This window comes from Amblyraja radiata, chromosome 25 (assembly GCF_010909765.2).
Source record: "Amblyraja radiata isolate CabotCenter1 chromosome 25, sAmbRad1.1.pri, whole genome shotgun sequence".
NCBI classification, from domain to species: domain Eukaryota; kingdom Metazoa; phylum Chordata; class Chondrichthyes; order Rajiformes; family Rajidae; genus Amblyraja; species Amblyraja radiata.
The window spans coordinates 24964921-24977078 of NC_045980.1; the positions used below are offsets into that span (position 1 = coordinate 24964921).

The 12158-nt window shown below is 42.7% G+C and overlaps 1 protein-coding gene across 1 annotated transcript in view; it reads left to right on the forward strand.

The window, feature by feature from the left end:
* The window catches only part of gcn1 (GCN1 activator of EIF2AK4), an 88890-nt gene that overhangs the window by 49346 nt on the left and 27386 nt on the right, over window positions 1-12158 (forward strand). Inside the window, exons 35-41 of the mRNA XM_033043515.1 lie at window positions 220-341; window positions 586-700; window positions 2047-2226; window positions 3242-3462; window positions 8904-8972; window positions 9678-9816; window positions 11958-12154. Of these exons, the coding sequence (XP_032899406.1) occupies window positions 220-341; window positions 586-700; window positions 2047-2226; window positions 3242-3462; window positions 8904-8972; window positions 9678-9816; window positions 11958-12154 (1043 nt within the window). The remainder of the gene's footprint in view (window positions 1-219; window positions 342-585; window positions 701-2046; window positions 2227-3241; window positions 3463-8903; window positions 8973-9677; window positions 9817-11957; window positions 12155-12158) is intronic.

A 12158-nucleotide genomic window follows, 5' to 3' on the forward strand; every position in this document is an offset into this window, starting at 1 on the left:
GATGTAGCACTATATATATGATTGAATTAATGTTGACACACAAATTCAAATGTTGATTTTTTTAATAACTCCAAATACCAGGTAAACGCCACTCATTTGGCCCAACAGCATTTTACTAATAGTGTCTGGGAATGTCCTATCTTCCTTGTACGTTGTATAGTGCAGGTATTCCCATGAGCCTCAGTAAAATCATTTACTTTTTGTTGCCCTTCTTCGTAGGTGCTCTGTTTGCTTTTGAGATGTTGTGCAATATGTTGGGGAAACTCTTTGAGCCATATGTGGTGCACGTGCTTCCTCACTTGCTGTTGTGTTTTGGTGATGGCAACCAGTATGTCCGAGAGGTCAGTGGATCTTTTGCTTGTAACTAGCCTTTTACTGTACCTTGTCTTTTTTTATGTTTGTGCGTGTGGCCTGGACATTAAGTGGCCTCCTCATGTTACCTGTAAAGGTTACAGATAAACAGTATTGGTGCTAATTTCTTTTGTGGGATTAGATTAATAATATAAACGCTGGTCTGTTATTAACTTCTCGCGATAGTTCTCAAGTGTACGTAACACCCGTACCTGCAACTTGTCTTCCTCACAGGCATCTGATGATACTGCGAAGGCAGTGATGCGGAATCTGAGTGCACATGGTGTGAAGCTTGTGCTGCCATCACTTCTTGTTGCCCTGGAGGAGGAATCCTGGAGAACTAAAGCAGGTATCGTCAAATGATGATTTTAACTTTGTCCATCTGACAGGAGCTGGGCAGGTAAAACCAAGTCCACTTTGCTCAACTGCTTTGGATCTCTCACTTTCCAACTTTAAAGAACCCAGAAGATTTTCTTCTCATACCCCTCTCTCTCACCCCTGGATTCAGTGGCACCATTGGGATATCACTGGGATATTGACTAAAAAAATCACTCCATTTTATCACTCCACAAAGATTCCCACTCATGTGGGAAGTTGCCATCAGTGGGTAAGGGAATGGGGAAAAAACAGAGAGCAAGGGTAATTTTTTTTTTTGGTGGGGCGGGGGAAGGGGGAAGGAAACTGCAGATGCTGGAATCTGAAACAAAAGAAAAAATGCTGGAAGAACTCTGACAGTCAAGCAGCATCTAGTGGAAAGCAGAACTAGTTAACATAGAATATAGGTGCAGGAGTCGGCCATTCGGCCCTTTGAGCCAGCACCGCCATTCATTATGATCTGGCTGATCATCCAAAATCAGTACCCCATTCCTGCTTCCTCCCCATATCCCTTGATTCCATTAGCCCTAAGAGCTATATCTTAATTGTCTTGAAAACATCCAGTGAATTGGCCTCCACTGCCTTCTGTGGCAGAAAATTCCACAGATTCACAACTTTTCTGGATGAAAAGGTTTTTCCTCATCTCAGTCCTATATGGCCTGCCCCTTATTCTTAAACTGTGACCCCTGGTTCTGGACTCCAACATCAGGAACATTTTTCCTGCATCTAGCCTGTCTAATCTCTTAAGTATTTTATATGTTTCTATAAGAACTCCTCTCATCCGTCTAAATTCTAGTGGATATTAGCCCAGTCGATCCATTCTTTAACGTTTCCAGTCAGGAACCCCTCCACAAGATGAATTTTATTTTTTATTTCCCTTGTAAAGTTACAGAGAAATGAGTATTCCATCAGGTCCCAGAAAGTTGAGCCATATACTTGCATACATCATTCCTTTCCCTTCCTGCACATGCATGACTCCACAAAGATTTTGCTCCCACTCATCTGATGCACATCTCAATTACATGTAGAAAGTGCTGCTGCTTATGATCATACCAGGTAGAGATGTGAAGTCAGCCAGCATGTAAATATATTCTGTTCTGTACCGATGAATGTATTTGTAACCCAGCTTCTCAAAGTTTACCCAAAGTTAATTTAGTGTATTAAATGTTATTCTTTGAGATTTCTCTGTTATTTTTCAAGTTAAATGAAATACAGGAAAATGATGCATAGAATTTGCTTGTAGCTGAGTCTGTGGTTTTTATCTAAACCGCTCTGTGTCCTGGATGAATCCTTGAACTGATGTCCATCTTGTAACTTTAGGTTCAGTTGAATTGCTGGGTGCCATGGCATACTGTGCTCCGAAGCAGCTGTCGTCCTGTCTGCCGAACATTGTCCCCAAGCTGACCGAGGTCCTGACGGATTCCCATGTGAAGGTGCAGAAGGCAGGACAGCAGGCTTTACGGCAGATTGGCTCTGTGATCAGGAACCCAGAAATCTTGGGTGAGTTGCAGCTTTTGGACAACATTTGCCATTCATCCTTTACAAGACTACATATAAAATCCCTTCAAATGAACCGTTCTTCCCTGCGTGGTTTCCCAATGCACTATGTCATGGTGGATTAGACAATAGAATACAATTGTAGAGATGTACCCAAGATCCCACCTTGGGCAGGTCCAATTTTCCAGACAGGCTGGCATCATGAGGTAAATCACAAAAATAAATGCCTGACACAGGTCAGGCCCTTAAGCAATAAGCCTTCCTTGAGAAGATAGATAATCCAATATATGAACCAAACTTGTCTTCATTTTGTAGTTCATTATTATTGACATGTGGCTCACTGATCAAACCTGTGAGTCTGATCCAAGTTTGTTGCAGAATAAACAGCTCCAGGTAGCACTGCAGGCAAAAGCTCCTTTGAGCAAGGTAAATCGAGCGCATCAAGTAATGGATGCAGCTCTAAGTTCACAATTTTATTTGGTTACACCGCAGCAGTGTTCAGTACCATGTCCTGTGGGATTTTCTGGTGCTTGGTCTGTAATAGTGAACTTGAATGATCTGATAGCAGGAAAGTGAATGTGTACTTTAAAGGTGTTTAGTCCAAACATAGTTAATTCAAAACTTTCTTGAGGGGTTTATTAAATATACTGATGAATTTGTGGAATTCTCTGCCACAGAAGGTAGTTGAGGTCAGTTCATTGGCTATATTTAAGAGGGAGTTAGATGTGGCCCTTGTGGCTAAAGGGATCAGGGGGTATGGAGAGAAGGCAGGTACAGGATACTGAGTTGGATGATCAGCCATGATCATATTGAATGGCGGTGCAGGCTCGAAGGGCTGAATGGCCTACTCCTGCACCTATTTTCTATGTTTCTATGTATTTGTAGCCAATACCCGAGTATTAAATACATTGATTTAGAGCAGTGAATAAAGGGAAGAATAGTTTGGTGGTTTATTTTTCATTTTATTAAATGTGGATGCAAATAATTAAACTAATGCATTGTGTTTTTTATTGACCAGCAATTACCCCAGTTCTACTGGATGCCCTGACAGATCCATCCAGGAGGACGCAGTTGTGCCTTCAGACTCTGCTGGATACTAAGTTTGTCCACTTTATCGATGCTCCATCTCTGGCCCTGATCATGCCAATTGTGCAGAGAGCTTTCCAGGACCGATCCACAGATACCCGTAAGATGGCAGCTCAGATCATTGGAAACATGTACTCTCTTACAGACCAGAAGGTAATGCTTGCAATGTTGCAGATAAGACCTTCATCCTTTCTAATGAGAATTTGATGTTAGCAAATATTGCCCATGATTTTGTGACCATTATTTTCGGCGTACAAACATAAGAATTAGGAGCAGGAGTAGGTCACGGTTCTTAAAGCCTGCTCTGCCATTTAATAAAATCATGGCTGATCTGATTGTAACCTCAACTTTGTGATCCTGCGGAATACTTCCACTCCCCACCACCCCCTTTATTGTCAATAATCTATCTACCCCTGCCTGTAAAATATTCAATGACTATGCACCCACAACCCTTTTGTGGAAAAGAATTCCAAAGGCTTGTTAGTTACACAGAGAAAACATTTCATCTCATAACTAAAGATGGGCACTCTCTTACTTGTAAATGGACAACTATTTCTGGAAGAGAGAAGGTGGGAAACCGTGAGAAAGGGAGGGAAGCATGGAATGCCAACGTCCCCGGGTGTTGTACCTCTTGTGAACAGGTTCACCCACTTAGAAGCTGTCGGGACAGAAGACGTGTTTACACTGAGCGGCGGACCGGCTTGCGATGCGAATAGGGCTGTTGAGCCAGAACCAAAAAGGCCTAAGGCAGGCAACGCCATTGTAGTGGGAGACTCCATTGTGAGAGGTACGGACAGGGGTTTCTGCGGCAACAGACGGGATGCGAGGATGGTGTGCTGCCTTCCTGGTGCCAGGATCCAGGATGTCACGGACAGAGTGCAGAAAATCCTCAAGGGCGAAGGTGAACATCCGGAAGTGGTAGTGCATGTCGGCACAAACGATGTCGGAAAGAAGGGGATGAATATTCTGCAGCGTGACTTTAGAGAGCTCGGAAAAATGCTGAAAAGCAGGACCTCCAGGGTTGTTATCTCCGGTTTGCTTCCAGTTCCTCGTGCTGGCGATAGCAGGAACAGGGAGATACGGGACCTGAACGTGTGGCTGAGGAACTGGTGCACGGGGCAGGGATTTAGATTCTTAGATCACTGGGATCTGTTTTGGGGTAAGGGGGAACTGTACAAAAGGGACGGATTGCTTCTTAACAGGTGTGGGACCAGCATTCTGGCAGGCAGGTTTGCCACTGCTACACGGGTGGTTTTAAACTGAATAAGGGGGGTGGGGTGTCGAATGGGATAGTGGAGGATGGAGTTAAAGAGAAAGGGTTTCTTAAATGTGTGAGCGTAGAGACAGAGGGGTGTAAAATGAGGGTAGAAGCAATAGGTAGCAAGGTGAAAAGTAAAAGTGGCAGGCAGACAAAACCAGGGCAAAAATCAAAAAGGGCCACTTTTCAACTTAATTGTATAAGGGGTAAGAGTGTTGTAAAAACAAGCCTGAAGGCTTTGTGTCTCAATGCAAGGAGCATTCGTAATAAGGTGGATGAGTTGAATGTGCAGATAGCTATTAATGACTATGATATAGTTGGGATCACGGAGACATGGTTCCAGGGTGACCAAGGCTGGGAGCTGAACATCCAGGGATATTCAATATTCAGGAGGGATAGAGAGAAAGGAAAAGGAGGTGGGGTAGCGTTGCTGATTAGAGAGGAGATTAACGCAATGGAAAGGAAGGACATTAGTTTGGAGGATGTGGAATCGGTATGGGTAGAGCTGCGAAACACTAAGGGGCAGAAAACACTGGTGAGTGTTGTGTACAGGCCACCTAACAGTAGTAGTGAAGTTGGAGATGGTATCAAACAGGAAATTAGAAATGCGTGTGACAAAGGCAAAACCGTTATAATGGGTGACTTCAATCTACATATAGATTGGGTGAATCAAATTGGCAGGGGTGCTGAGGAAGAGGATTTCTTGGAATGTATGCGGGATAGTTATCTAAATCAACATGTAGAGGAATCAAAGAGAGAGCAGGCTATTTTAGACTGGGTATTGAGTAATGAGGAAGGGTTAGTTAGCAGTCTTGTTGTACGTGCCCCCTTGGGCAAGAGTGACCATAATATGGTTGAGTTCTTCATTAGGATGGAGAGTGACATTGTTAATTCAGAAACAATGGTTCTGAACTTAAAGAAAGGTAACTTTGAGGGTATGAGACGTGAATTGGCCAAGATTGACTGGCAATTAATTCTAAAAGGGTTGACGGTGGATATGCAATGGAAGACATTTAAAGACTGCATGGATGAACTACAAAAATTGTTCATCCCAGTTTGGCAAAAGAATAAATCAAGGAAGGTAGTACATCCGTGGATAACAAGGGAAATCAGGGATAGTATCAAAGCGAAGGATGATGCGTACAAATTAGCCAGAAAAAGCAGCATACTGGGAGAAATTCAGAGACCAGCAGAGGAGGACAAAGGGCTTAATTAGGAAAGAAAAAATAGATTATGAAAGAAAACTGGCAGGAAACATAAAAACTGACTGCAAAAGTTTTTATAGATATGTGAAAAGAAAGAGATTAGTTAAAATAAATGTAGGTCCCTTGCAGTCAGAAACAGGTGAGTTGATCATGGGGAACAAGGATATGGCGGACCAATTGAATAACTACTTTGGTTCTGTCTTCACTAAGGAAGACATAAATAATCTGCCGGAAATAGCAGGGGACCGCGGGCCAAAGGAGTTGGAGGAATTGAGTGAAATCCAGGTTAGCCGGGAAGTGGTGTTGGGTAAATTGAATGGATTAAAAGCCGATAAATCCCCAGGGCCAGATAGGCTGCATCCCAGAGTACTTAAGGAAGTAGCTCCAGAAATAGTGGATGCATTAGTAATAATCTTTCAAAACTCTTTAGATTCTGGAGTAGTTCCTGAGGATTGGCCGGTAGCAAACGTAACCCCACTTTTTAAGAAGGGAGGGAGAGAGAAAACGGGGAATTACAGACCAGTTAGTCTAACATCGGTAGTGGGGAAACTGCTAGAGTCAGTTATTAAAGATGGGATAGCAGCACATTTGGAAAGTGGTGAAATAATTGGACAAAGTCAGCATGGATTTACAAAAGGTAAATCATGTCTGACGAATCTTATAGAATTTTTCGAGGATGTAACTAGTAGCGTGGATAGGGGAGAACCAGTGGATGTGGTGTATCTGGACTTCCAGAAGGCTTTCGACAAGGTTCCACTTAAGAGATTAGTATACAAACTTAAAGCACACGGCATTGGGGGTTCAGTATTGATGTGGATAGAGAACTGGCTGGCAAACAGGAAGCAAAGAGTAGGAGTAAACGGGTCCTTTTCACAATGGCAGGCAGTGACTAGTGGGGTACCGCAAGGCTCAGTGCTGGGACCCCAGCTATTTACAATATATATTAATGATCTGGATGAGGGAATTGAAGGCAATATCTCCAAGTTTGCGGATGACACTAAGCTGGGGGGCAGTGTTAGCTGTGAGGAGGATGCTAGGAGACTGCAAGGTGACTTGGATAGGCTGGGTGAGTGGGCAAATGTTTGGCAGTTGCAGTATAATGTGGATAAATGTGAGGTTATCCATTTTGGTGGCAAAAACAGGAAAGCAGACTATTATCTAAATGGTGGCCGACTAGCAAAAGGGGAGATGCAGCGAGACCTGGGTGTCATGGTACACCAGTCATTGAAAGTGGGCATGCAGGTGCAGCAGGCAGTGAAGAAAGCGAATGGTATGTTAGCTTTCATAGCAAAAGGATTTGAGTATAGGAGCAGGGAGGTTCTACTGCAGTTGTACAGGGTCTTGGTGAGACCACACCTGGAGTATTGCGTAGTTTTGGTCTCCAAATCTGAGGAAGGACATTATTGCCATAGAGGGAGTGCAGAGAAGGTTCACCAGACTGATTCCTGGGATGTCAGGACTGTCTTATGAAGAAAGACTGGATAGACTTGGTTTATACTCTCTAGAATTTAGGAGATTGAGAGGGGATCTTATAGAAACTTATAAAATTCTTAAGGGGTTGGACAGGCTAGATGCAGGAAGATTGCTCCCGATGTTGGGGAAGTCCAGGACAAGGGGTCACAGCTTAAGGATAAGGGGGAAATCCTTTAAAACCGAGATGAGAAGAACTTTTTTCACACAGAGAGTGGTGAATCTCTGGAACTCTCTGCCACAGAGGGTAGTCGAGGCCAGTTCATTGGCTATATTTAAGAGGGAGTTAGATGTGGCCCTTGTGGCTAAGGGGATCAGAGGGTATGGAGAGAAGGCAGGTACGGGATACTGAGTTGGATGATCAGCCATGATCATATTGAATGGCGGTGCAGGCTCGAAGGGCCGAATGGCCTACTCCTGCACCTAATTTCTATGTTTCTATTTCCAGATCTTCCCACAAGTGGAAACATTCTCTCCACATTCAGCCCTGCAAAACTGTCAAAATCTGTTTTAATTAAATGTTTAAGAAGGAACTGCAGATGCTGGAAAATCGAAGTTACACAAAAATGCTGGAGAAACTCAGCGGGTGCAGCAGCATCTATGGAGTGAAGGAAATAGATAACGTTTCGGGCCGAAACGTTGCCTATTTCCTTCGCGCCATAGATGCTGCTGCACCCGCTGAGTTTCTCCAGCATTTTTGTGTACCTTCTGTTTCAATTAAATCCCATCTTGCTCTCCAAAACCCCACTGGGTACATCTAGTCTAATCAGTCTTCACTTAGAAGACAACCGAATGGTTCAACATATCAATCTGCTAGCTAAACCATTTCTGAACTGATTCCAATATGTTTACATCTTTCCTTAAATAGACCAATACTGTGCAGCGTACTCCAGCTGTGGCTTTGCCAATGCCTAGATAATCTCTAGTTTTGTATTCAATTCTCTTTGCAATAAACTGTACCTGCATATGAACTGTAAATTAAATCTCATTATTTAATTTTATTTTTATTTTTCCTGCCAAAAGCAATTTCAGTTTCCTGCGTGATATTCCTATTGCTTAATCGTTGCCCACTTAAATCTATCTACATACGTCCTCTTCTCAGCTTGATTTCTGTCTTGTGCTACAAGTAAATTTAGCAACCAGACCTTCGGTGAATTCATCCGTCATTTATGTAAATTATAAAACCTTGACGGCCCAGCACCAATTCCTGTGCAACACCACTTATTGTACCTGGCCAACCAGAAAACACCCATTCATGTCTACTCTCTGCTTTCCATTCGCCATTTATTCTTCCTTCCATGCCAATACACTGCTATAAACTTTTCACAATAATACCTGATGTGGCACTTTATGAAATGCTTTTTGGAAATCTGTCTGGGTCTAGTCGTCACTGGTTGCCCCTTATCCACAGTGCAGCTCCAAATCTAATTAACCAAACAAGTGTAAGGTGTTTAGTTAACTGTGACGAGCTAGTGTAAGATTACAAAATATTGTGATATTGCAATTGTGCACTAGAAAATGCTGGAAGAGCCCGTAAAGCAGCTGCTGGTGAGTTTTAATGTTTTGGAACTGCTGTATATTTCAACATTTTCTTTTCTTAAAGAGGAGAATATTGTTATCAAACCAGACTTGCTAATTATTTTCCATTGGCATGGTTGCAGGATCTTGCACCGTACCTGCCCAGTGTGATGCCCGGATTGAAGCTTTCTCTGCTGGACCCTGTTCCAGAGGTAAGAGTCTTTGCTCTCCCCAGTCGGTATCATTGTGATTACCTGGAGCTAAAATGGTGATTCAGATTCAGATTCAATTTTAATTGTCATTGTCAGTGTACAGTACAGAGACAACGAAATGCTTGTTAAACACAGCTCCAGTCACCCAGGTTTGATCCGACCTTTGGATGTTTTTTGTGTGGACTTTGCAGTCTCCCTATGACTGTGGATTTCTTATGGGTCACTTCTCGTAATCCCAAAACCATGCTGGTAGGTTAATTGGCCACTTTAAATTGCTCCCTGAAGGCTGAAGTTAAATAAATGGGGATGAGGACTGATTGTCTGAGAGGTGGGTTCGGCTAGATGGGCCAAACTGCTGCCTTCAATATCTTGGGAAAATATGACAATAAATATGTGAAATATCTGATGAGTAGATGCATTGATGATTGAGAATTTGGCCAAGTTTAGTAAATGCATTGTGGTATATGAGTGCTCGAACTAAGAATTAATCAATATTCTGGTTTAGTACCTAAATCGTAAGAGTTGATGCAGCTCTCCCTGGTTAACCCGTGCTCAGGATGCTGTTACTAAACCAAAATTATAATCTATTATGGAACCTGATACTATCTTCAATCTCTGAATTCTGTGTTGTGAGGCATGAGTGTGGAAGTTTTGCTTTTCAGCTTGATCTTTTTAATTCAATGACGTCCTTTTGTCAAATACCAGGTTCGTACAGTGTCTGCAAAAGCTCTGGGAGCCATGGTGAAGGGAATGGGCGAGTCCTGCTTTGATAACCTGCTGCCTTGGCTCATGGAAATGCTTGCATCAGAGCAGAGTTCGGTTGATCGATCTGGTGCTGCACAAGGTGAGATCGGGACTTCAGTCAGAGAAAGTTTCTATAAACATAAAAACAGAAATTGCTGGAAGTGCAGAGGTAGAGTTGCTGCCTTACAGCACTAGAGACCCGGGTTTATTCCTGACTACAGGTGTTGTCTGTACAAAGTTTGTACGTTCTCCCCGTAACCACATGGGTTTTCCCCGGGTGCTCCGGTTTCCTCCCACACTCCAAGGATGTACAGGTTTGTAAGTTAAAGATTGTAAAATGTGCACGGACTCGTTGGGCCGAAGGGCCTGTTTCCGCGCTGTATCTGTAAGCTAAACTTAGCAGGCAAGGCAGCATCTGTGGTGAGATAAACAGTTATATTTCAGGCCAATTACTTTTTCTGCACGGTTTCAGAGGTCAAAGGTCCTTTATTGTCACATGTACCAATTAAGGTACAGTGATATGCGTATTACCATTCACCCTTACGAGAAAGAAAAGCAACAAGGCACACAACTACATAAAAATTAACATAAACATCCACCACAGCGGATTCCCCACATTCCTCACTGTGATGGAAGGCAAAAAAGTCCAATCATCTACCTCTTTATTCTCCCGCTGTCGAAGATCCCGCAGCCGGCGGTCGAAACTCCCGCATCGGGGGGGTCGAAGCTCCCGTATCGGGGCGGTCGAAGCTCCTGTGGCTTGGAGTTCTCGGAGTCGGTCTCTGACTAGAGACCACAAGCTCCGTGATGTAAAGTCCGCAGGCACCCATGGTTGGAGCTCTGAGGTCGATCCCTGGCAAAGGGATCGCGGGCTCCGCAATGTTAAAGTCCCGTAGGCACCCGCGGTGGAGCTCTCAAAAGTCGCTCTCCAGCAAAGGCCACCAACTACTCGATGTTGGGCCGCAGTGCGGACATAGATACGATACAGATAAAAATCGCATCTCCGTCGAGGTAAGAGCTGGTTAAGTAGAAAACACACACGAAAGGTCTTCTGCATTTATCCAGACTATGCAGGGTGTTAACATTGTTGTCAACAGGCAAGGAAAAGGCTAATTGTTTTGAATTTATTTATCACTTTTAGTTTAGCTTTCAGTGTGTCATGCAAGGGAAAATTTGTATTATTTAATTAAAATGCTACACATTCCAACACTTGTTTTAGATCCTTACAAATTAACTAAGCCATCTTAAATTAAAAAAATAAAATAAAAATAAAATATTAAGATATGAGAGTAAATATCCAATAGATTAATCAAATACATTTCTTAGAAGAGGAATGGGAAGTGGAAAGGTTCATGGGGAAAATTACACATCTTGGGCCAAGGGAGCTTGGGCAATGGCCATATGTGGTAAAGTGAATAAAAGAAGAAATGTTCAAGGAGCCAAGTTTAAGAGAATGGATGTAAAATCAGTAAGGATGGAGAAGACTGGAAATGAAAAGAACCATGTTTGTGGGGGTGGGAGAGATTTTAAAGTTAGAATGAGAAATTACCTAACCGGGAATCATTAGATGTCAGTTAGCACATTGGATTGAATAGAAGTTGGTGCCAGAATTCTTGATTTGCCTCCCAGTTTTGAAGTCTAAAATTAGGCCAGGAATGCATTGAAATAATCAAGTCTAGTGGTAACAGAGACATGGATGAGCTATTTCCTCTCAATGTTACCACTGCTTCATGTGTTCTAGAATGTAGACTATAGCTCCTGCACATTCAATCTGCTGCTGGTTCAAAGGGCATTGCTAAACAATTGTTGATTCAGAATTGTGATGATGAGCTAAGATGTTATCTGAACTTTGCACATCTCCGGTTGGCATTACAAATCAGCAAACTTTCCTTTCACAAAGTCTTGCGAGTCGGTGATTCATAGTTACCTTAATAAAGAAAGGGGAGTTGTAATATTAGAACTAATAATGCATGTAAAATGAACTGTGGTGAAAATTCCAATCTACATAATTGCCAAGGAACAGTCTAGCAATTTGATGTTGCAGTCATGTGTGGGTTTATCTAGAGTGCATTGAGCAAGGAATGGCATAACAAAGAATGGACTTGTACATTTGACATTCCTCATTTAATTAGGGTATTTTGACAATTTTACGACCATCTTTGCAACTACCGATTTAAAATTTTCACCTTGTACATCTCCTTTATACCGTCAAAGAGAAAATGCCTCTTTTCTGTATTTCAGGCTTGGCTGAGGTGATGGCTGGACTTGGAGTTGAAAAGCTGGAAAAACTCATGCCGGACATCGTAGCCACGGCCAGCAAAGTGGAGATTGCCCCACATGTCCGTGACGGTTACATGATGATGTTCATCTACCTACCTGTGACGTTTGGCGACAAATTTACTGCATACGTTGGAGCCATTATACCTTGCATTCTGAAGGTAA